Source organism: Silurus aristotelis (genome assembly GCF_946808225.1).
Source record: "Silurus aristotelis genome assembly, chromosome: 8".
NCBI lineage: Eukaryota > Metazoa > Chordata > Actinopteri > Siluriformes > Siluridae > Silurus > Silurus aristotelis.
In genome coordinates, this window is record NC_139581.1 from 1800921 (window position 1) to 1826341 (window position 25421).

At 43.5% G+C, this 25421-nt stretch overlaps 2 protein-coding genes across 4 annotated transcripts; one reads left to right on the top strand and one right to left on the bottom strand.

Annotated features, from left to right (window-relative positions):
- Positions 1-10147, bottom strand: LOC310729598 (E3 ubiquitin/ISG15 ligase TRIM25-like). Its single transcript, XM_083547991.1, has 6 exons — positions 9430-10147; positions 8769-8864; positions 8387-8620; positions 8038-8197; positions 1514-1573; positions 1-1174 (listed from the first exon to the last, which is right to left on the bottom strand). Exons 1-6 carry the CDS (start codon positions 10018-10020, stop codon positions 648-650), a joined length of 1668 nt encoding a protein of 555 aa, XP_083404117.1. The 5' UTR covers positions 10021-10147; the 3' UTR covers positions 1-647.
- Positions 10148-12569: 2422 nt separating this feature from the next.
- On the top strand, positions 12570-24838 carry sap130b (Sin3A-associated protein b). 3 transcript variants are annotated; one of them, XM_083547833.1, is made up of 21 exons: positions 12570-12762; positions 13432-13544; positions 16002-16156; positions 16239-16406; positions 16503-16629; positions 16763-16884; positions 17492-17616; positions 17706-17850; positions 17929-18019; positions 18244-18348; positions 18586-18730; positions 18891-19009; positions 19232-19489; positions 19575-19749; positions 20907-21005; positions 21251-21579; positions 21682-21903; positions 22541-22666; positions 22751-22854; positions 23269-23382; positions 24163-24838. In XM_083547833.1, exons 2-21 carry the CDS (start codon positions 13451-13453, stop codon positions 24322-24324), a joined length of 2985 nt encoding a protein of 994 aa, XP_083403959.1. In that variant the 5' UTR covers positions 12570-12762; positions 13432-13450; the 3' UTR covers positions 24325-24838. The 3 variants fall into 3 exon arrangements, with proteins under 3 accessions (XP_083403959.1, XP_083403960.1, XP_083403961.1); XM_083547834.1 differs by having other exon boundaries at positions 12667-12823; XM_083547835.1 differs by lacking the exon at positions 12570-12762 and adding an exon at positions 12919-13073.
- The last annotated feature ends 583 nt before the right edge of the window (positions 24839-25421 follow it).

Consider the following 25421-nt stretch of genomic DNA (forward strand, 5'->3'; position numbering starts at 1 on the left):
TGTCGCTTTGAAGATTTTAATTTATATTTTTAATAAAAATGCTCAAACTGAAAACTCATTAATAAAATTAATGTTGTTAAAATGAATTTGCGTTAACACGTTTATTTTGACAGCCCTATTTAATGTTGTTCTCTAATAAATGTATTCAGACTAAAGAGACACCATATAGAACAAAAGCAGAGAAAAGATGATGATGATCATGTGATCAGGAATGTCTCTGTTCTCAGTCATGTTCTCATCACTGACTCCCTCTGTCTCATCCACGTTAACCCCAGACTTCTTACTGCCTTCTGCCTGCTCATTGTGAGCTTCAGAAACTAGTCTACGTCTGTGTGGTGTGAGAGACAGGAGATTACAAGAAATATGTTGATGGAATGAGAAAAATAAATATTGACATTTCACCAAATAAATTTAAACTAAAGTAACGAGTCTGGTTTTAAAATGTAAAAAGTAGAAAGTACAGATATTTGTGTCAAAATTTATTGAGTGAAAGTTAAAAGTTAAATAGTAAATAGTGAAAAATAAATAGTGAAGTAAAATACTGATACCAGAAAAATCTACTTAAGTACACTAACAAAGTATTTGTACTTCATTACTTCTAAATTCTAAAAAAAATTCTAAATTCTACAGATTCTTTACATGCAGTTTCATTTTCGATCACAAAATCTCATAACTGTGTTATAATCTATCCAGAATCCAGCGTATAGAGGTTGAGTGAATGTGGTGTGGACTCTGTGGAGGAGCCTCATCGTATCAGAGACGCTGTAGAAGGACAGAGTTCCTGCACTGTGATCCACATACACTCCTATTCTGGAGGACGCTGGACCTCGGAGCTCAGTTTTAATGTTATTGTGCCAGAAGTAGACAGAGGAAGAAGAACACACCAGACTCCAGGACTGACTGTTGTGTCCAAACAAATGCTCAAAACCCCGTCCTTTCCTGCTGATCTCTTTATATGAGACTGATATGTCCACACCACAACCGCTCCACTCCACCTCCCAGTAACAGCATCCACACACACTCTCTTTACACAACACCTGAGGCCTGTAGTCAAATCTCTCTGGATGATCAGAGTATCGCTGTTTTGTATTACTGCGTCTCACCGTTCTGTTCTTCTCAGACAGAATGAGTTGAGGATGTGCTGTGTTGGGATCCAGAGTCAGAAAACAGAAATCTAGAACAATAAAATGTGCACAGGTTTGATGTTAATCACAGGATTTATAATAAGTGTGTGTGAGACACCTGTGTGTGTTTCTGTTCTCCTAATGCTGCTCTACATGAACTATTTTAAATATTACACATCATCAGTCATCAGGGAGAAATGGATCAGATTTAGATCATCAATACAGACATGTTCACACTGTGTGTGTGTGTGTGTGTGTGTGTGTGTGTGTGTGTGTCTGTGTGTGTGTGTGTGTGTGTGTGTGTGTGTGTGTGTGTGTGTCTGTGTGTGTGTGTGTGTGTGTGTGTGTGTGTGTGTGTGTGTGTGTGTGTGTGTGTGTGTTACACCTACACTGCAGAAAATCTGCTCTGCTCTTTGGTTCTGAGGGTAAAATCATCTGAACTGCTGCAGCTGTTGAGACACAGAGACAAAATGGAGACTGAAAAATGATGTGGAAACATTTTACATCATAAATATGAAGTTGTGATATTGTGATTTGTGGTGAGAGTAGGGAGCAGAAGGAGAAGATCCTGGAGAGGTGGAGGTACACGCTGGAGAGAAGGGGAATAAAAGTCAGTAGGAGTAAGACAGAGTACATGTGTGTAAATGAGAGGGAGGGCAGTGGAGGGGTGCGGTTGCAGGGAGAAGAGGTGGAGAAGGTGGAGGAGTTCAGGTACCTGGGGTCAACAGTGTAAAGTAATGGAGAGTGTGTTAGAGAAGTGAAGAAAGGGTGCAGGCAGGGTGGAGTGGGTGGAGAAGAGTGATAGCAGGAGTGATTTGTGATAGAAGAGTATCTGCGTTCAAATTTGTACAGTTTTGTTATTTTTTCTCTCTCGTCGCTTAAAAATCTCAAAATATCGTTTTGATTTCTTCCATTCTCTATTTTCCGTCAGCTCCATTTCTTCTCTTTTTTTCTTTTGGATGAGCGCTTTGTTCCCTGTTTAAAAGCAGTGAGTGGAGGCCATTCCCATCAAAACTACGAACGGAAACTACAGTAACCACATTAAGGTACGTAATTTCTCTGCTATGGCGAACATCCAGCTCATTCAGTGTGTGAAGTGTGACATGTTTAGTCAGTCTTTCTCCATTTGCTAGTGATAAATTTATTTGTGAGAAGTGTAAGTTAGTTTGCTCTTTGACGGAGAAGATCTTAGCATTGAAGGAGCGCATCCAGAGTATAGAGAGAAGAAGTGAGTGCAAGAGCAGTCCAGGTTCTGCAGGAGAAAGTCTGGATGCCCTAGGTGGAGTTAGCATTCCCCGACTCCAGCATTAGAGCCCTCGCAGCGAGGCGAGAGGGTAAGGACTCGGCAGCATACTCGTAAAGCCAAAGCTAGTGCTAAGGATTGCTCACGGGAGCACCATTCCTCTCTGCTTCACGTGTCCAACAGGTTTGCTCTTCTCTGTAAAGCACCTGCTGAGAAACCTAAAAGAGCTCTGGTTTTAGGAGACTCTATTCTGAGGCATGTGAAATTAGTGAGACTTTTAGGGGCACCAGCAGCACGGGTCAGGTGTATACCGAGAGCCAGGGTGACGGACATAGCAGGTCAGCTTAGATTTTTTGGAAAGCACAGGTTCATTAAGATAGATAGAGCTAATGATATACGACTTCGACAGTCAGAGGTTACTAAGAGTAATATTATAGAGGTGTGTAAATTAGCGAAGGCAATTTACAATGCAGTAACATGCTATGGCCCCATCCCAATGAAGTGTGGCAATGTAGCTTACAGCAGGTTATGGTCGCTGAACTGCTAGATGTCCAAGTGGTGCTCCAAAAACAATGTGGGCTTCTTAGATAATTGGTGCAATTTTAAGGGGAAGGCTGGCCTGTTAGGGCGGGACGGTATCCATGCCACTCGAGAAGGTGCTGCTCTAATTTCTTGTAGTATAGGTCATAGTCTCAGAACAGCACTAGTTAACCATTGACTGTCCAGAGCCAAGGCCAGGGAGCAGACTGACAGGCTAAACCCACCGTCTGCTAGCTGCACAGAGTCGTCACTCAGGATTCACCATATTGAGACTGTGTCTGTCCCCTGAGCGAAACTAAAGTAGAAATTCTCAGAAAGTCTGTTTAAGTAACCTGATTAACATTAAATTATTTAGGACTAAATGCACAGCAACACCTCTGATCTAAAGATAAGATTGTTGAATATTATTTCTCTCACATTAAAAGCACTGACTATAAACTATATAATAAAAAAAATGTAGTCATAATTCAACAGTCTGAAGCTATTTCAGATCATTACCTCATCTTTTTTTAAATCTGCCTCAGTCACTGCATTAGTACCTCGCTACATTACAGTGTTAAGCACATTCACGTCAACTACAGCAGCAAGTTTTATCAATAATCTTAATCAAAAGATCTCCGTCTGACCCTGCAGAGCTTGACTGGCCCACTGAATGTCCAGAATCAACATTCCGTTAAACTCTAGATGATAGAGCTCCCCTTAAAACCAAAATGATCAGGGAGAAAAAAATCAGCACGGTGGTATAATGATTATATGCGCACCTTAAAACATACCACTCGGAAATTACAACGTAAATGGCATCAAACCAAATTGACAGTATTTCAAATAGCATGGAAGGAGAGCCTCCTAAACTATAGAAAATCTCTTAGTGCTGCTGATCAGCATATTTCTCCACCCTCATAGAAAATAACAAGCAGAATCCTAGATTTTTATTTAGCACGGTAGCAAAATTAACAGAAATAAAAGCACTGCAATCACATGCAAACCATCAATAGGTAGTAATGATTTCATGAACTTTTTTAATAATAAATTTAAAAACATCAGGAACAAAATCCAGATGATTTATATAAATCAAAACTATTTTATAAATAACCCTGTAGACAGCAGTGTAATTATAACAGACCATCAATTACAAAGCTTCACTCCTATTCAAGAGAACGACTTCATTTCATTTATTTCCTCATCAAAATCATCAACCTGCATTCTCGATCCCTCGCCTACAAGTTTCTTTAAACAGATAGCTCCAGAGGTAATTGAACCTGTTAAAAAAAAAATGTATAACCTCTTTCATCAGCACTGGATATGTACCTAAATCCTTCAAACTGCAGTTATCAACCCACTAATTAAAAAACCTGACCTTCAACCTGTCAGCTGTCCAACTACAGTCCAATATCAAACCTCGTCTTTATCTCCTAGATTCTTTAAAAGGCACAACAGTTCTGCTCACATCTACTTTGAAATAACATTTTTGAAATGTATCAGTCAGGATTTCGGCCTCATCATAGCACAGGGACGGCGCTAGTTAAGGTGGTAAATGACCTGTTATTGGCCTCTGATCATGTAGAGGGTATTGTCATGTAGGGTATTGACTTGTAGGGTATTGTCATGTAGATCTGACAGCGAGTGGGGTCGGAGCGTGTGCTTATAAAGGGGACCGGGTAATGCGGAACAGGAGTCAGTGATTAGCGCCGGGAGCAACTGACAGAGAGCCGCTGAGGGGGTGTGGCAGGGGGATCCCTGACAGTCTCTTTACTTGTTTTGCTTGACCTTAGTGCAGCTTTTGACACCATTGATTATAATCTCCTGCTTGCTAGACAATAGAACATTGTTGAAATAAAGGGAACAGCTCTCTCCTGGCTTAGGTCTTATCTGACTGACAGCTATCAGTTTGTTGATGTAAATGGTGAGTTTTCCTCACTCTCTGAGGTAAAGTTTGGTGTTCCGCAAGGATCTGCCTTAGGCTCACTGTTTTTCTCTTTAAATATGCTGCCTCTGGGAAAACTGATTCATTATACATTATACATAAAATTATACATGGGTGAAATTATACAGATGAGAGAGATCAGCTTAACAATGTTGAGAAGTATGTAAAGGACATTAGACAGTGGATGCTTGATAACTTCCTTCTGCTCAACTCAGATAAGACAAAAGTATTTTACTAGGACCACATGCAGCTAGAAGAAAACCTTCCGATTACGTAGCATCTCTGGATGGTGTTTCTGTTTCAACGTGTACGGCTGTCAAAGACCTTGGTGTGATTATTGACCTGAGTCTTTCCTTTGAGGCTCACGTGAATAATATCACCAGGATCTCTTTCTTTCACCTTAGAAATACTGCTAAAATTAGAAATATGATGTCGTTACAGGATGCAGAAAAACTAGTAGATGCTTTTGTAACATCTAGATTAGGCTACTGTAACGCTTTACTGTCTGGGTGTTGGAGTAAGTGCAGAAATAAGCTTCAGTTAGTTCAGAATGCAGCAGCAAGAGTCCTCACTAGATCTAGAAAATATGATCACATCAGCCCTGTTTTAATCATCTACACTGCTCCCAATTACAGCTCACACTGATTATAAAATACTACTACTGACGTATAAAGCACTTAACGCTCTCACGCCGCAGTATCTGAGTGAACTTCTGTACCAGTATGATCCTCCACGCCTACTTAGATCAAAAGGTGCAGGCTATTTGTTGGTACTTAAAATAATAAAGACTACAGCAGGGGGCAGATCTTTCTCTTATAAACCCCATAGTTATGAGGTCAAGGCTGAACACATTTATTTAGTGGAGTCTTTAGTCAGTAGGTGTTTGTGAGGTAAAGGCTCAGATCTGGAGGGATCATGGATATAGAGTGTTTGGTGAATTGGGATATTTGTATGCTGTCGTCTCCTCACTCTCACACGTTCACTCAGGTTTGTTGACGGTGGTGTGGTGGGTCATCTCTTATCCAAGAGATCCTCATGTTTGTGTTACCTTCTGGTTATCCCTTTGTTATGTTGCCATAGTCTTGCCGGAGTCCAAACTGCACAATGACATTAAATTTCATAGAACAATAAGGACACGTAATAATTCATATCCTTCTCTTCCTGTCACCCTCTTCTCTCTCTCTCTCTCTCTCTCTCTCTCTCTCTCTCTCTCTCTCTCTCTCTCTCTCTCTCTCTCTCTCTCTCTCTCTCTCTCTCTCTCTCTCTCTCTCTCTCTCTCGGTCAAGTTAAACATGCTCCTGAGGCTCCAGTGACCACTGTTCCTGCCCCTCTTTCCTTCGCGGATCTTTCCACTTTATTTAAATAAAATAAAGGTAAAAATTAAGGATTTTATGGCTTCATTTATTCTTTCACTATTCACTCGTCTCCACAGGATTCCTAACACAATTCAGAAATATGAGGAGTCAATAAGCTTTGGCATGAGAGTCACTACTTCAGCAGTCTTCTGAATATTGTCCTTCATTTTATTCATTTCTCTCTCTCTCTCTCTCTCTCTCTCTCTCGAGTTAAACATGCTCTCAAGGTTCCAGTGACCACTGTTCCTGCTTCTCTCCCCTCCTCGTATCTGCCCACTTTGTCCTGGTCTGCCTCTGGATAGTGTTCTATTCAATTGGAGGCGACTCTTTGCAGCTGGGGACGGTTTCTTATCAATGCCCTGGGGATCCATGAAATTCCGGAGTAAGAATGGGAGCTTTGAGGATGGATTTGGACTGTAGTTAATGTCAACAGTCTGCTACACTGACTCAGGACTACAGTTTGCTTCTGACCACCATCACTGCACCTCAACATAGTTCATCTGTAATAAATTGACATTCGGTGCAACCCAGATTAGGATAGGTTTCCTGTTGAGTCTGGTTCCTCTTAATGTTTCTTCCTTATGCATCTCAGGGAGTTTTTCCTTCACCACAGTCGCCACCAGCTTGCTCATCAGGGACAAACTTACTTATAAAGAACATCTTAATTTTTATCACCACATTATCTGTGTAAAGCTGCTTTTAGACAATGTTCATTATTAAAAGCTCAATACAAATAACCATGAATTGAATTTAATTGCAAGAGTGAAAGGGAAAGTTTATAGGACTGTGGTGAGACCTGAGATGTTGTATAGTTTAGAGACAGTGGCATTGAGTAAAAGACAGGAGGTGGAGCTGGAGGTAGCAAAGCTGAAGATGTTGAGATGTTCATTGGGAGTGACGACGATGGACAGGATTAGAAATGAGTTTATTAGAGGGACAGCACATGTAGGATGTTCTGGCGTCAAGGTGAGGGAGGTGAGATTGAGATGGTTTGGACATGTGCAGAGGAGGGACATGGGGTATGGGATAGAAGAATGCTGAGGATGAAGCCATCGGGGAGAGGAAAAGAGGATTTATGGATGTGGTGAGGGAAGACATGCAGGTAGTTGGTTTGAAAGAGGCAGATGTAGAGGACAGGGGAGATTGGACACGGATGATCTGCTGTGGCGAATCCTAATGGAAGAAAGCCGGAAGAAGAAATAGTAATATGAAATTTTGGAGGAAACTTTCCAGATTTTAATTGAAGCATTAACTATGATATTCTAGATTAGTTCTTCTGTTGGAAACCCCTGTTGAAAGACTTATGATCACACTCTTGATGTCACCCAAATGAGGATGGGTTCCACTTTTGAGTCTGGTTCCTCTCAAGGTTTCTTCCTCATAACATCTAAGGGAGTTTTTCCTTGCCACAGTCGCCACGGCTGCTCATCAGGGATAAATACACACCATTCACCTTCACTGTTGATTTCTGCTTTGAGACAATGTCTGTTGTGAAAAGCGCAATAGAAATGAACTTGACTTGACTTCTTCTGACTGTCAGGTGAGTTTATCTTGATGCAATTCCATTTTTTGGTCACCTGCCACAACAGACAGCTCTACTTATATGTCAGTTATCATCTGGGGAGAGGAAACACTAATACCTGCTTCCTCAGAGACATGAGAATCCAGACAACTGCATCTTTACAATCTGCTGCTCATGCTGTATCACAAGGCAGTGGAACACACTCAGAGGAGAACGCTATCTACCTTCTTCTGCATACGTGACCTCCACTTATTCCTGTTCCATGAAATTTCTCTCCCTCTTTACTGTGATATACAAATAAATCATTTCCAACACAACTATTTGTTTACCTTGTGGAGGGATTTTGTTGAATTCCTCCTGACAGATTTCCTCGACTCGTTTTTTTAGATCTGAGACAGATTTCCTCACTCCATCAAATGAGAGATGTTGATTGACAGTGAAGCTGGGTGAGTCGTCACATCCAGGAGAAACACAGAGAGACGGGAAACTCTACAGAGAGGAAACACATCATAGAGAAGGAGAAAAGTGGAGGAGAAAAAACGAATAAATCTCAGACTGAATCAGACCAAAGACACACTTGTGATCTCACACAGGATCATTTATTGTTGCTGTAATGAGCTTTTAGGAGGAAACTTTGTGAGGAACAGCGCCCTCTGTAGATCAGACAGTGAGTGTTACCTGGAGGAAGTGGATGTGATCAGGTGTGTGTGAAAGCTGCTCCAGATCACTGACTCTCCTCTGAAGATCAGTGATCTCCTGCTCCAGATGTTTCAGGTGTTGTTCAGCTCGACTCAGATCAGCTTTTTCCTGAACTCTGATCAGCTCCGTCACCTCCGAGCGCCTTTTCACCAGGGAGCTGATCATCTCATTAAAGATCTTCTCATTATCATCTACTGCTGCCTGTGAACGCTTCTGTTAGAACACACACACACACACACACACACACACACACACACACACACACACACACAATATATATATATATATATACTGAACTCTCACTGTCTGTGTGTGTGTGTGTGTGTGTGTGTGTGTGTGTGTGTGTGTGTTTATTCCTCACTTTTATAGTATCAACAGCCTGTTTCAGCTCCTGCACCTTCTTCTGCTTCTCCTGGATCCTCTGCTGGGATTTATTCTGCTCCTCCTTTAACTCATTCTGAGACCAAATAAAATACATTTCAGATAGATTTTATTGTGTTTTACAGAATTATAGTAAAAGTTCTTAATATTGTCTCTAGAACTAATTCTGCTAAAAGGAGATGCAAAGTATAAAAGTTCTATTAAACTACATTCTTCAGCAGGTGTCACATGATCTCTTTGGTTTTGGGTGAAAACGGCACCTGGTTGAAATGTCACTGTTTTTCCTGTTACAGAAACATTAAGGGTAGAAAATCTAACAGCATCACTTACTATTTGATTGAGATGCAGGTTCTCAGATATGATGTTTCTATATAGTGTGTGTCTGTGTGCATTTATAAATAGATCTGATCTCTCATATATATCTCAAATATCATCTGTTGATTTGTGCACTTTAGCTGTAAAAAGCTGTATGAAGGCTGTTTAAAGTGCACTGACTGCTCGCCCGTGTTTAACACGTATTTACACACGATCCTCTAACAGTAAATACAAATTCACCTCAGAACCGAGTAAATTCACTGAACAGAATTTACAGTAGAAACAGAAGATTTCTGTAAATTCATAAATTAATGTTCAGATCTCACCTGTTTTTTACTTCTTTCTGCAGTAGTTGAAACTGTATCATGGCCTTTATGTTCATCCGTCATACACAAGTAACAGCTGAAGCTTTGGTCAGTACGGCAGTAGATCTCCATCAGTTTGTCGTGCTGAGAGCAGATCTTCTCTTGGAGATCTACACAGGCTTCAACTAACTTGTGCTTCTTAAAAGCCTGAGACTGATAGTGAGGTTTAAGATGATCTTCACAATACGAGGCCAGACACACCAGACAGGACTTGACGGCTTTGTGTTTTCTCCCAGTGCAGGAATCACAGTCCACATCTCCAGGTCCAGTGTAACAGTGAGCAGGAGAAGCAGCTTGGAGTTTAGTCTTCTTCAGTTTCTCCACCACTTCAGCCAGCATGTTGTTCCTGCGTAGAACAGGCCTTGGAGTGAAAGTTTCTCTACACTGGGGGCAGCTGTAGATGCTCTTCATGTTCTCCTGATTCCAGCAGCTATTAATACACACCTTACAGTAACTGTGACCACAAGGAATAGCTACAGGATCCTTCAGGAGATCCAGACACACTGCACAGATGAACTGATCCTGATTTACTGAAATACTGGCTTCTGCCATTTTCCTGCTGCTGCTGTTGCTGTGTGTGTGTGGGGGGGGGTTGTGTGTGTGTGTGTGTGTGTGTGAGAGAGAGAAAGAGAGAGAGAGAGAGGGGGCTACAAGTTCTGAATCTCATTTCCTTTGGAATGAACTTCCTGTTGTGTGTGTAATAGTGTGACACACAAAGTGGGCGTGGCTTTAAACACAAGAGAGTTCAGGCTTCTAAGGAACAGTGTAGTCTTACACCAGGAGATACTTTCTGATCTAAACAGTCCAGAGTTTTGTTTTTGTTTATCATTGATGAATGTGTGTGTCATTCCAGTCCCTTCATGTTGAGGAGTCTGATGGCTTGTGAAAAGAAACTGTTACACAATCTGGATGTGAGGCTTGAATGCTTCTGTACCTCTTTCCACAAGACAGGAGAGTGAAGAGTGTGCGTGAGATGTGTGTGTGTGTGTGTGTGTGTGTGTGTGTGTGTGTGAGTAAGGGGTGTGTGTCTGGTCAGCCACAATGTTGGTGGCTTTATGGATTTAGCATGTGGTGTGAATGTCCATTATGGAAGGAAGAGAGACGGCAATGATCATCTCAGCCGTCCTCACTATCCGCTTAAAGGTTTGTGATCAGAGACGATGCAGTTCCTAAACAAAACAGTGATGCAGCTGCTCAAGATTCTCACGATGGTCCCTCTGTAGACGGTTGTGAGAATGTGTGATGGAAGCTGTGTCTTACTCAGCTTTCTCAGAAATTTAGAGATACTGCTGGGCTTTCCCTGTTTCGGAGCCGGTGTTGAGGGACCAGGAGATGTTCTCTGCCAAATGACCTCCAAGCAATTTGGTTCTCTCCATGATCCCCATGGAGTAGCCATTGATGTTCATCAAGAAGTGGTTATTTTGTGTCCTCCTAATGTCAACAAATATCTCCTGTGCTGTGTTTATATTCAGAGACAGGATCTTGGCTTTACACCAGTCCGTTAAGCTCTGCACCCCCTCTGTGTATGCTGACTCATCATTCAAAACCTCACAGTGGGAACAGTCTTCTAAGTTCAGTACTCAGTCATTTGTTAAATCAAACCTTAGTCAGTAGGTGTTTGTGAGGTAAAGGAGCAGATCTGGAGGGATCATGGATATGGAGTGTTTGGTGAACTGGGATATTTGGATGTTGTCGTCTCCTCACTCTCACACGTTCACTCAGGTTTGTTGACGGTGGTGTGGTGGGTCTTCTATTATCCCAGAGATCCCTCATGTCTGTGTTTCCTTCTGCTTCTTCCTTTTAGTTCTGCTGCTACAGTGAGTCTTGTTCCTACTTACACCCTGATCACACTGTACAGTGTCTTTACCTTTTATACAACAATAAGGAGACTTTATAATCCTTATTCCTCTCTTACCTCTCATCACCCCTGATCTCTCTCTCTCTCTCTCTCTCTCTCTCTCTCTCTCTCTCTCTCTCTCTCTCTCTCTCTCTCTCTCGTTAAACATGCGCCTGTGTCCACTGGGAATAGTTACAGGATCCTTCAGAAGATCCAGACACACTGCACAGATAACTTGATCCTGGTCTACTGAAATAGATGGCCTCTGCCATTTTCCTGCTGTGCGAGAGAGACAGACTACAATTTCTCTGAGTTTCATATCCTCTGAGAGGAAATTCCTGGTCAAGTGTCAAGAAGCTTTTATTGTCATTTCAACCATATATAGCTGACGCAGTACACAGTGAAACAAAACGACGTTCCTCCTGGACCCTGATGCTACATACAACAGCATAAAACAACAAAAACAGAAAACACAGGGTTAAGGACTAGTAAGAAAAATCCTTGCCTCATAAAGTGCATGTGTGCAAACAGTGCAAAAAGAAAACACAAGACAGTGCAGGACAATACACAAAATAGTGTGTGTGTGTGTGTGTGTGTGTGTTATAGTCAAGTCAAGTTTATTTCTATTGCGCTTTTCACAACAGACATTCTCTCAAAGCAGCTTTACAGAATTTAACAGTGAAGGTGAATGGTGTGTGTTTATCCCTGATGATCACCATGGAGACTGTGCTGAAGGAAAAACTCCCTTAGATGTTATGAGGAAGAAACCTTGAGAGGAACCAGACTCAAAAGCAGAACCTCATCCTCATTTGGGTGACATCAAGAGTTTGATTATAGTCTTTAAACACTACAGAACACTGGAGAGTGAGAACTAACATGAGCACTGGAGTGTGTGATTATGAGTAATGATCTTTCTACAGTCTTTTGTGGTTATAAAACTAGGAGGTACTGAGAAACTCATAAAATAGCTCAACATCTGTGTTAGAGTGTGTATAGGCTTTAAACAGAGTTCACTGTGGAGAATGAAGTTTCTTCCTTCAAAAGCGTGTTCTAGGAGCAGCATCATGGATAATAACATGAGCGTTTGTCGCATGCGGATCAAACCAAACCATGCTGCTGCCACCATGCTGCCTCTAGAACATGCTCTAATAACGAATATATTGAAAAATGAAGTAGTGATTACAAAAACAAGAAAGAAAAACATCATAATGCAGAGCCTCTTAAGAGTTCCATATTATCTCTCATAACCTTCATCTTTCAGTTTCAGTTTCACTGTCATTAGATCAACTCTATGTGAGGATTTTTATTATTTGGGTTCATCATCAATTACTTATATACTATAAAATCTGGAACCGGAAGTAGGTGCCGGTTCAGCTGTAGCGGCAGTTCCGGTGGAGGAGGTGGAGGGGGTCCGGTGGACCCAGAACCGGACGGAGAGAGTTCGGCTCCGCTTTCAGGTACCAAAAACCGTGTCGAGGAAAAAAAACAACAACAACCGGTTCTGATGGACATCCGCACGTGAGACATTTAAAACGTTTAAAACCGACACGTGACCCGGGATGTGACGTCACCGGTTAGCTTTCTAGGCTAGAAGAAATCTGGCATGCTAGCATGTTTGCTAACTTCCATGGATTAGCATCACAAGTGCCTGATTCTTTTATATTGTTTATTATTTATTTGCTTTTAAAACCTATAAAAACAATGATATATTATAAACCAGATTAAATAATACTAATTATTATTATTGCTTGTGGTTTGAGGGTCACAGGTTCGTGCAGCTTTTTTTTAGATTTTTGTAAAATAATAATAATAATCAATCAGATATTATATGCAACTCGTTAAAAATATTTGTAAATAATTACAGGTATATATTTAGTTTTTAAATAACACACGTTCACAATATTATATTATAGAGAAATAGGGAAAGTGTCAGTCTGACAAAGTGAATGGACCAATTAATAAAACTATATTATTTTATTAATATTATATACAGACGTTTTGTGGATCCTGCAAAAAAATAATAATGAGTATAAAATGTTTTGGGGTTTTTGTGTACGTGTCGGTGGAGTCTCATGAGCAGGTTTGTGTGATTATTGAAGGTTATTGTTGGTGTGTGTGACGTTCAGGACGTGAGAGTGGTGGAAGATGAGTTCACAGCAGTACCAGAGAGCAGGACTGAACCCTGCACACACACACACCCCAAACACACCGGGGGTCCAAACCAAGCAGACCAGCACAGGTCGGTTACATATATACACACACACACACACACACACACCTCAAACACACCGGGGGTCCAAACCAAGCAGACCAGCACAGGTCGGTTACATATATACACACACCCCAAACACACTGGGGGTCCAAACCAAGCAGACCAGCACATGTCGGTTACATAAACACACACACACACACACACACACACACACACACCCCAAACACACCGGGGGTCCAAACCAAGCAGACCAGCACAGGTCGGTTACATATATACACACACCCCAAACACACTGGGGGTCCAAACCAAGCAGACCAGCACATGTCGGTTACATAAACACACACACACACACACACACACACACACACACACACACCCCAAACACACCGGGGGTCCAAACCAAGCAGACCAGCACAGGTCGGTTACATATATATACACACACACACACACACACACACACACACACACACACACACACACACACACACCACAATAATGCATCAGTTATTATTAGATAATAAACATTATAATAAACATTGCATCCTGAGAGTCTTCACTGCACTTCTCTTTTTCCACATATTATGTTACAGTTTTATTCCACAAATGGATTAAAATCATATTTTTTCTCAAAAATACTACAAACAAAACCCCATAATGACAACGTGAAAGAAATTTGTTGGGAATTTTTGCAAATTTATCACAAATGTAAAAACAGGGAAAAAAATCACGTACATAAAATTTCACAGCCGTCGCCATGACACTCAAAATTGAGTTAAGGTGCCTCCTGTTTTCACTGATCATCCCTGAGATGTTTCTACAACCTGATTGGGATCCACCTGTGGTAAAGTCAGTTGATTGGACATGATTTGGAAAGACAAAAGGTCCCACAGTTAACAGTGCATGTCAGTGCACAAACCAAGCCATGAAGTCCAAGGAATTGTCTGAAGACCTTCGAGACAGGATTGTATCAAGGCACAGATCTGAGGAAGGAGACAAACATTTCTGCACTATTGAAGGTCCCAATGAGCACAGGGGCCTCCATCATCTGTAAATGGAAGAAGTTTGGAACCACCAGGACTCTTCCTAGAGCAGAGCTGCACAGCCGAACTGAGCGATCAGGGAGATGGTCCTTAGTCAGGGAGGTGACCAAGAACCTGATTGTCACTGAAAGAGCTGCAGCGTTTCTCTGTGGAGAGAGGAGAACCTTTTAGAAAAACAACCATCTCTACAGCACTCCACCAAGCAGGCCTGTATGGTAGAGTGGCCAGATGGGAGCCACTTCTCAGTAAAAGGCACATGACTGCCCACCTGGAGTTTACCAAAAGGCACCTGTAGGACTCTCCGACCATAAGAAACAAAGATTGAACTCTTTGGGCTGAATGCTAACATCATATCTGGAGGAAACCAGGCACCGCTCATCACCAGGCCAATTCCATCCCTACAGTGAAGCATGGTGGTGGCAGCATCATGCTGTGAGGATATTTTTCAGCAGCAGGAACTTGGAGACTCGTCAGGATCGAGGGAAAGATGAATGCAGCAATGTACATAGACGTCCTTGATGATAACCTGCTCCAGAGTGCTCTGGACCTCAGACTGGGGCGACGGTTCATCTTCCAACAGGACAACGACCCTCAGCACACAGCCAAGATAACAAGGGAGTGGCTACAGAACGACTCCGTGAACGTCCTCGAGTGACCCAGCCAGAGCCCAGACTTGAACCCCACTGAACATCTCTGGAGATCTGAAAATGGCTGTGCACTGATGCTCCCCAACCAACCTGATGGAGCTTGAGAGAGAAACTGCCCAAAAAAAGGTGCATCAAACTCAAAAAAGACTCGACACTGTAATTAGTCTCAAAGAGCTTCAACAAAGTATTGAGCGAAGACTGTGATACTTATGTACATGTGATTTTATTATGTGTCATTATGGGATTACATATGTGTCATTATGGGATTTTGTTTGTAGAATTCTGAGGAAAATAATGAATTTAATTCATTTTGTAAAAAAAAGCTGTAACAAGAAAACGTGGAGAAAGTGAAGCTCTGTGAAGACTTTCCAGATGCACTGTACACATCTGCATTGTGTGTGCTGAGCTCATTCATGATACAAAACATTATTATACATCTAGGGGTGTAAAACATTATTTATAATTAGAATTTTACATTTAATATGTCCACGATTCTTCTTCCTTCATATCTCACTTCATTTATATTTTTCTTCATTCACTCTTCATTCAGTCTCCCGCTTCAGTTGTACTCCCGGGTAGTTCGTTTATTTTATTACTCTGCTGTTAACTATATATATATATATATATGTGTGTGTGTGTGTGTGTGTGTGTGTGTGTGTGTGTGTGTGTAAAAAAAAAAAAAAAAAAAACATTTGATCAAATTTATAAAGTGTATATTAAAATGTATATATTTTAAGTGTCCTATTGGTCTTCTATAGAGATTGAATAAATATGTGTCTGTGATTGAATTTACGCAGGTCATGAGGACGGTGGGCGTGACTCGGGTCTAGCGTCCTCCCTCAGAGACGATAAGCAGGAGCCGGTGGTGGTACGACCGTATGGAGCGACGTCCTCCGCTCCTCCGTCGCTGTCCCAGCACCTCCCCGTCGGCTTCACAGAGGGACCTGGCAAGGTACAGCATCTCCACTTTAGTACCCTCACCAGAAGACAGGATCATTCGTGAATCATGAATTTGTTCTCTTTCTCTGCTCCAGTCTGCTCTGAAGACTCCTGTTCCTAGCCGTGTAATTGCCCCAGCCCCAGCCCCGGCACAGGGGCATCTCACCCTGCCTCACAAAGTCCCCGCTCACATCACCGTCACCATGGAGAGCGCCATGCCGCAGGCTTCCGGGATCCCGGTGGCCACCATCAGCGGGCAGCAGGTTCAGAAAACCTCTATAACCCGTATTCAGTCACGGTACGTAATTCAATATCCTGTTTGGGATCATGGGTATTTATTTATGTATTTATTTTGCCAGGGTCACACTGGAAACCTGCATCGCATCATGGCCGCCAATTTGCAGATTATCCGTAGCGGGACTCCGGCACTGCAGTTCGGCTCCTCGGCTGCTCCACAGCACCAATTTCCTTCACATTTACCCAGAGGTCAGTAAGAGAAGCATCTCAGAGACGATTTTGTGTTCTTTATGACATTTATTCAGTATGTAAGAGTATTTATTCATGGGGGGTTTGTGTGTGTGTGTGTGTGTGTGTGTGTGTGTGTTGGTGATAACTGTAGGAGCTGCGGCCGCTGCTGTAATGTCCAGTTCAAAGGGAGCAACTGTGTTGAGGCCGGCGTCCGGACCGAGTAACACTGTGGGACCGCCGACGGTGCAGCACATCATTCACCAGCCCATTCAGGTTCTTATGCACTCTCCCGCTTCATTCATACTCCTGCTCATACTCATTCACACTTCTGCTTTATTCATCTGTCCACTTCATTCACACTTCTGCTTTATTCATCTGTCCACTTCATTCACACTTCTGCCTCATATGCGCTCCCGCTTCCTTCACAGTTCCGCTTCCTTCACAGTTCTGTTTCGCGTGTGCTTCAGCTTCATTCACACCTCTGCTTCATCCACACTCCTCCTTCCTCACTCTCGCTTCTTTCTCACGTCCGCTTCATTCACACTTCATTCATTTTCGTTTTCTTTTTTCTCTCTTCTCCTTCTTTACTTTTATTCCCTGGTAAGTAAACGCTTGAAGCTACAGTTATACATGTGGGGTGTTGATAACATTGTAGTGTAACTGACTGTAGTGCAGCTGCGAATCACGTGTTTGCGTGTGTGTATTTTTCTCGAGCGTATTTAATAAAAAGCAGAATTTCCGTGAGTAATGTGAGCACTTTGTGAAGGTCCGCTGCAGTGGTCAGACATGCAGTTATTAGATAATAATCATTTTCAGGGTTGTTTTAGTGACTCCGCCCTGCTGATGATCCCACACTGCACTGTGTTTGTTTGTTTAACAGTCGCGTCCGATTGTCACCACGTCCACGGCGGTCCTGCCCACAGTCATGGCTCCGGTGGCAGCCACCAGGCCTCAGTCTCCTGTAATCAGCACGGTGACGGCTCACTCTGGAGAGTTAGTGCACGGGTAAGAGCAGCACTCCACCGCACCTTCACCCCAACACATGCACTCGGGTTCAGCCCCAGCCTGATATACTGCCTTTTTATTTTAAACAGACGCTCCGCCATTACCATCCACCCTCCTCCTGCGACCCTGAGTATCCAGAGAGCTCCTCACGCTCGGGACACGCCCACTCGCATCACACTTCCATCCCACCCAGCTATCGGCGCTCAGAAGCCCCTCCCACACTCCATTGCACAGGTCTGTAATCCAAAAAACTAAACGACTTCTTACATTTCTTTTTGTGATTGTTAAACTTTTTTGCACTGTTTCTTGCAGAAACCGATCTTTAGCACTGTGACTCCTGTCGCCGCGGCAACCGTGGCCCCAATCCTGGCCACCAATACACTTTCATCCACCACAACTACAGGTACAAAACACCTGAAGCTCCAACCACCTTATCCACCACTTCTTTCTTTCTTTCTTTCTTTCTTTCTTTCTTTCTTTCTTTCTTTCTTTCTTTCTGTTACATTTTTTTTATTTTTTAAAAGGAATTTTTAAAAATATTTTTGTTTCTCTCTCTCTCTCTCTCTCTCTCTCTCTCTCTCTCTCTCTCTTTCTCTCTCTCTCTTTCGCTCCCTCTCTCTATTTCAGGTTCCATGACCCAGTCCCAGGTGTCTACCAACAATATAGTAACAGTGACCATGGCCTCTCATTCCACTCACACCACTGCAGTGACCACCTCCACCATCCCCGTGGGTAAGAGTCCACCTCCTGAACATCTACACACACTTTCACACACCTAAACCATCCCTGTGGGGAAGAGTCCACCTCCTGAACATCTATACACACTTCTACACACCTCCACCATCCCTGTGGGGAAGAGTCCACCTCCTGAACATCTACACACACTTTCACACACCTCCACCATCCCCATGGAGAAGAGTCCACAACCCATACACTATAATGCTGTGGTCATTTTCTTCTCCATTATAGCGAAGGTGGTGCCCCAGCCCATCACACACACCTCTCCTCGTATCCCATCTGAGTTCAGTGGAGAACGAGGGAACCTCATCCCCATCTCAGCCCATCGCGCCTCCCCAAATCCTACCGCTGTCATGGAGAACCGCAGCGACGCCAGGTACAAACCCTAACGGAGTGTCTCAGGTGCTGGCATTGTGTGTGTGTGTGTGTGTGTGTGTGTGTGTGTACTTATTCTCTGTGTGTGTGTGTGTGTGTGTGTGTGTGTGTGTGTGTGTGTGTGTGTGTGTGTGTGTGTGTTTGTGTGTTTCTTTTCACAGGCAGTCTGTTCCTATGCAGTTTCAGTACTTCCTTCCAACTTACCAATCAGCTTCTTATCCGCTGACACACACCTACACACCCATCACCAGCTCGGTGTCCACCATACGCCCGTATCCAGGTAACGCGCAAGACCACGCCCCTTATTGGAAGGTACAGAAAAAAAAATATTGCCATGACGCACATCAAGCAAAGTTATGACATCATAAAGAGCGTTCTCGTTGGTGGACCAGCAGTAATGGAAAAGCTACACTTTAACATGTCGTTCTTGGTTCACTCTCTGTGTGTGTGTGTGTGTGTGTGTGTGTGTGTGTGTGTGTGTGTGTGTGTGTAACACTGACAGCTCAGGCTCCCTCTGCTGCTCAGCCTGGTATGGGCGTGGCCTCGGCTGTCCATCTGAACTCCATGCAGCTGATGACGGTGGATCGCATCGCTCAGATCAACACGCAGAACACGCAGCCGGCGGTCGCAGCGGCGCAGGGAGGCCAAAACGCAAACATAGCGGCTCAGGGGCTTCACCCCAACGCCTCGATCGCCACGCAGAACATCCAGGCTGCTCCCATCAACCCCCAACAAAACCAAAGTGAGGTCAAGACTTCAGGTCAGGAGCTCGACCACGACCCCTGATTTATTGATTCGCGTTCAGAACCGGTCTCACTGTCCTTCCTTCTCCTCCGTCTCCTCAGTGGTGCTGACCGACGCCTCCGCTCTGGTCGCCAACTCCATCCACAGCGGCTTCAACGCCAGTCAGCCTGTCGCCACGGTAACACAGACGCACTCACAGGGGGGCGGGGCCGGGACGCCGGCACTCGCCTCGTCTCCTCGACCCAGCATCCTCCGCAAAAAAACGGCCGGTGATGGGTGCGTCTCAAATCCGCTCCGAGTACACGCACCACAACTACACACCACTACACACAACTACACAACACTACACACAATTACACACAACTACACACCACAACCACACACAACTACACACGCCATACACACCACAACTACACATCACTACACACAATTACACACCACTATACACAACTACACACAACTACACAAGCCATACTCACCACAACTACACACAACTACACACCACAGCTACACACAACTAAACATGCCATACACACCACAGCTACACATCACTACACACACCATACACACCACAACTACTCACCACTACACACAATTACACACCACTATACACAACTACACAAGCCATACTCACCACAACCACACACAACTACACACGCCATACACACCACAACCACACACAACTACACACGCCATACACACCACTATACACAACTACACACAACTACACAAGCCATACTCACCACAACTACACACAACTACACAAGCCATATGCAGCACAACTACGCACGCCATACACACCACAGCTACACACCACTACACACAATTACACACCACTATACACAGCTACACACAACTACACAAGCCATACACACCACAACTACACACCACTACACACAACTACACACGCCATACGCACTACACACTACTACACACCAGCAAAGAACAAAACTCCCACCTCACAGTACCTTATTTCAGTTCTGAATAATAAATAAATATAAAATAAACTTTAAATAAATGTTTTAAAGTTTAATAATAAACAATATTTTACTTTTAAAGGTAAAATGAAAATTTCTCGACATACATTTAGTATTTTTACAGAATAATATATTATGATATTTTGGTCATATGGTTTTAATGTTGATAAAAGTGTAACGATTATAAGTATTATAATTTCAGCATCTCAAGATTGTGTTGTGAAGTTTTCTTCACCCCCTCACATTATCTAGAGCTCAGTGGGGAATTGTAAAACTTAATATATTATTATATTTGTTACTGAAGCCCTGGTAAACCTGCTGCTTCTTCAAGATCCTGTGTTGTAATACACCTTCTACAGAGCTCCAACAATGATACATTAGTTACCACTTTCTAGAACATGCTACATTCATTAAGGTTGGATATATGTGGGTTTTTGTTTGTTTGTTTTTGTGAAGAACCTCTGTGAGAAAAAACCTGATGGTGGCTCAGTTGAGTGACTCCTCCAGGATGGACGGAGGTCTGAGGAATGCTACAGGATCGCCACGACCATCTGGGTACAGCTCCCACCCCCTGTTCTAATCCTTCATATCAAGTATTTTACTTTGTGAAAATATTAGCAGAATTAGTTTTCCCTGCAGAATATCAGTAGTAGCATTGAACATTGCTGCCCCCTATAGGTGTCCCCGGTTCAGAACATTTGTGCTTGTTTGATGAGCAAAATCTGTGAAATTCTTTGATGTGCACTGGACTGAATTGCTTCACAAATCTTGTGTAAATCTATAAGGTTCTTCTGTTACAGAGTGAAATCCAAACCTGAGGTCCTCTTGGGTTTGGCTCCTCCTCTTCCTGCTGCAGTGGACGTCATGTCTGGACAAAGCGGCGAGCAGAACGCAGCCCCGCCTCCTTCTCAAATCCCTTCCCAGTCCGGATCTTCTCTCCTGGCTTCAGTCACACCTCCTTCTCAGCCTGTCCCTGCTGCCATGGCTGTGACTCCGCCTATCCCTTCTTTGGCCAATGTTGTGGCGCCGCCTTCTCACCCAGCAGCCAGTAGTACCGCGGCTTGTGCGGTTAGCTCCGCCCTTCCAGAAATTAAGCAAGAGGCGACGCCCATGGACACCTCCAAGCCAGGTAGTGTGGCTAAAATAATGATTCTTCTACTCTAAAACATTATCCGGATTTTAAACATGTGCATGATATAATTTCCTTCTGCCCGTATCTTACTTCATCAAGTGCCTCCAGCGCCACCTAGCGGCACTCCTGTTCTCTCGGTGTCGGCTGCAGAGCTCACACCCGGAGCTTCACCCAGGAAAAAGCCCCGAAAGCAGCAGCACGTCATCTCCACTGAGGAGAGCGAGATGGTGGAGACCAACAGCACAGACGAAGAGAAACCTCCCGCCAAACCAGTCAGCCACCGACCCGAGAAACGCAAATCGCCTCCTAAAGAGTACATCGGTCAGTCCTTAAGTTTTTTTTATGCTCCTGCGTGTGTTACAGGACGTCACAGGACGTCACAGGACGTCACAGGACGTCACAGGACGTCACAGGACGTCACAGGACGTCACAGGACGTTACAGGACGTCACAGGACGTCACAGGACACCTGACCACTCCAAATATGTGTTTTTCTTTTAACTGTAGCACAATGTTTTAGGCTCCTGCATGGCAATGCTGTTCATGGGTTGGAAGTGTGTGGAAGATCTTGTGCTTTAGAGCTCCAACCATTCTGAAATAAAAATGAATGTGAACACTGACTGCACCTCGGCACTCCTCACCTACCAGTACCTGACTTTACTAACCCACGCCACCTTGTGGCTGAATGTATCTCGCACAAAATCTCCAAAAAATCTGAGATGTTCAGAAAGCGTAAAATCTTATGGTCGGGTGTCCGTATAGCGTATAAACACTTGTTTACTTTAACGTTACTTTTATTTCTTGATCTGTTTTATGCTTCAGTATATAAAAGATTAGACATGGAAATACCTTCTAAACCGAGAGCATCCAGAATGTCATATGAAGGTCAAGAAACATTTTAGTGAAATTCCTACACCTGAAGGATCTGACACTATTTCTCTGTGTGTGTGTGTGTGTAGACGAGGAGGGCGTGCGCTACGTCCCCGTCCGAATCCGTCCTCCCGTCACACTTCTGCGTCATTACCGTAACCCCTGGAAAGCTGCTTATCATCACTTCCAGAGATACAGTGACATCCGGGTCAAAGGTCAGAGCACACCGCTAACACACACCTGTAACTAGATGCTGAATGGATTATAAGTGTCCTAACAAATTTTTATTTTTTTGGCAGAGGAGAAGAAAGGAAGCCTACAGGATGTGGCCAATCAGAAGGGCGTCATGTGTCGAGCTCAGGGATGGAAGATCCATCTGTGTGCTGCTCAGTTGGTGCAGCTGGTGAGGAATCTCCTTCATCATCATGCACTACATTACCTTTAATAAGAGTTATAAATCTAGCTGTGTTATAGTTATCCCTATAGTAGCTAAGGTAAGAGCGTTGTCATGGATACCTCATGGGTGCCAAATGAACGGTTTGTTCATTCAGGAAGAAACGATACAAAGTTAATTATTATCAGGTGTAGAAATCAGAACGTTCAAAATTTCGCTTAACGAGTCCAGAATACGAATGTAAATCGTTTAATTATGCGTTGTGTTTTTCTCCCATAGAAAACTATTTAGGAAAAGTTTAATGCGCAATAAAAGTGTTTTGATTATGACTATATGATTCCACTTCCTACTGCAACTATTAGATCTTTTTTTACAATAGTTATCTAGAATCAGGTTTTTACGCTCTATTTTCACGACGTCTAGTCGAATCTGGAGCACGACGTCTACAGCCGTTTAACGAGTCTGCAGGAGGGCCTGGTCCCTAAGAAGAAAGCATCAGCAGACGACGATCTGCACCGCATCAGCGAGCTCATACAGGTGAGCAAGAAACCTACGACCCGTGTAACCAAAACAGCACACACAGAGTTTACACAGGGTGGTGTGAAAAACAAAAAACAGTGAGTCCTGCGAGTGGGAGGTGCCTTACTGATGAGAGGAATCAGAGAAAAATTGGGTTCTTCTGTCAGCCAAGAACAAGAACCTGAGGCTTTCCTGAGCCTCTTCAATCTTTATATGTCGAGTGTGGGTGAGTCTGTGCTCATGATAGCTCCAGATTGCTGTTCCTGTCTTGACTGAAGTGGAAACTGACATGAGTTAGTAAGAGGAACTTCAAAGTCTGATAGTTTGTTCCTGGTGAGATGTTTTCCTGCTCACCATGGAGGTGAATATATGAGTTTCTCCATCCTTGAAGCTTCAAACCAATCTGTTAATTCTGCTCTTATCAGCAAGGCATTTCCTTCCCCATATCTGAGGACATTTCTAAGATACTTAAACCAGTCCACCTTGGACCAATGTGAACTCTAACCTGACCTCTACATGCATGATCTATACGGAGTCTTCAGCTGCCATGTGATTGGCTGAAATTGTCATTTGCACAAACGAGCAGGTGTTCCTGTTGATGTGGACGGTGAAGGTATATTTCTGCTCGCAATTAGAATTTTTAACCAGACTAGAAGCTTCTCCTGGGAAACCAAGGTGCAACCTCAAGACCTGAAGACAACCAACACAATGGAAATGGTTTTGTTTGTTGTTGTTGTTGTTGTTGTTGTTGTTTTTATGGCGAAAACTTCACCGATGTTTGTGATGGTTTCTCCACAGGGTAACATGCAGCGCTGCAAGCTGGTGATGGATCAGATCACGGAGGCTCGCGAGTCCATGATGAAGGTGCTGGACCACAGAGAGCGAGTCCTCAAGCTCCTCAACAAGAACAGCAGCACCAAGAAGCTCCATAAGCTCCAGAAACGCAAAGACAGGGCGTGACACACACACACACGGTAGCCGGCAACCGTCACACCTCAGTCACGTCACGTCCGGCACGGAATGAACAGATCCGAGGAAAAGAAAACCGGCAGAGGAGCACATTAAAACCTGGAGAAGCTTCTCTCTCTCTCTTCCCTCTCCCTTTCTCTACATCTGTCCTCAAGCTGGACGTGGTTAGCATTACTGTCTTTAATATGTCAGCCTTACCTCCACTACAGAACACACACACACACACACACACACACACACACACACACACACACACACACACACACGAGGGGACAGTCTCAGTTCCTCCACACTATATGTACACTAGAGGGCGCTGGAGATGGCAAAAAAACCTCTATAATATAGGATTATATAATAGTTATAATAGGATTTGATAGGACAATACTTGAAGACGTTTTTCATGATATATGACGTATCGTATATAATATGCTAGCGATAGATCCATATTAAACAAAGAAATAATTATTTATCTTCTAATTAATAAATAAAATGTATTATTCAGAGTTATCGTACAGCCTGAACGGAAACATGTCGATCTCTTCTTCCAAACCGTATGCTAAAAGCGTTTACACGTAGGTGATTGTTTAGGACCCCCGTAATGATCCAGGGTTGGACAAATCCAAAGTTCATAAGGAGGTTAATAGGAGGTGGTATTAAAAGGTTTTGAGTTTAGATCCCCACAGTTCTGGTCGCTTTCGCCAAATGACCCGGCATTAGAACTCGCTATTGACGGAGTGGCCTCCTGGGGACAAATTCTCCATGCGCGACCTGCCTCACCTTTTCCGGTTGCGGAGACGTTGGACTCTTCCACTGTGAGGACTGTCGTGTCAGGATCGTACCCGCACACCCGAGGTTGAAGTTCCTCCTGCTCCTGGGTAAGCAGCCTGAGGAACACGCCAGCAACACGGCACATGTACAAATCACACGTATGACACAACGACAAAGGCAGCAATGTTGTGGCTTGTTCTCAGGCGATCATCATGCACGAGTTGCCGAAGGGTTTCGACGTTCTCGGGGGTCGAGCTCGTTAAAGGTCTTCCTGATTTCTCGCCATCTTCCGGTGATCTTCTCCTGCTCTTGAAGCGCCA

What these genes read in the sequence shown, in the direction of transcription:
- LOC310729598 (XM_083547991.1), bottom strand. Translation starts at nt 10,020, where the DNA reads ATGGCAGAAGCCAGTATTTCAGTAAATCAGGATCAGTTCATCTGTGCA. An exon ending in CAGAAAGAAGTAAAAAACAG is followed by an intron (nt 8,865 to 9,429) that starts GTGAGATCTGAA and finishes ATTTGGTCTCAG; the next exon opens with AATGAGTTAAAGGAGGAGCA. An exon ending in ATCACATCCACTTCCTCCAG is followed by an intron (nt 8,198 to 8,386) that starts GTAACACTCACT and finishes TCCTCTCTGTAG; the next exon opens with AGTTTCCCGTCTCTCTGTGT.
- sap130b (XM_083547833.1), top strand. Translation starts at nt 13,451, where the DNA reads ATGAGTTCACAGCAGTACCAGAGAGCAGGACTGAACCCTGCACACACA. An exon ending in CCACCATCAGCGGGCAGCAG is followed by an intron (nt 16,407 to 16,502) that starts GTTCAGAAAACC and finishes TTATTTTGCCAG; the next exon opens with GGTCACACTGGAAACCTGCA. An exon ending in TTCATCCACCACAACTACAG is followed by an intron (nt 18,020 to 18,243) that starts GTACAAAACACC and finishes TCTCTATTTCAG; the next exon opens with GTTCCATGACCCAGTCCCAG.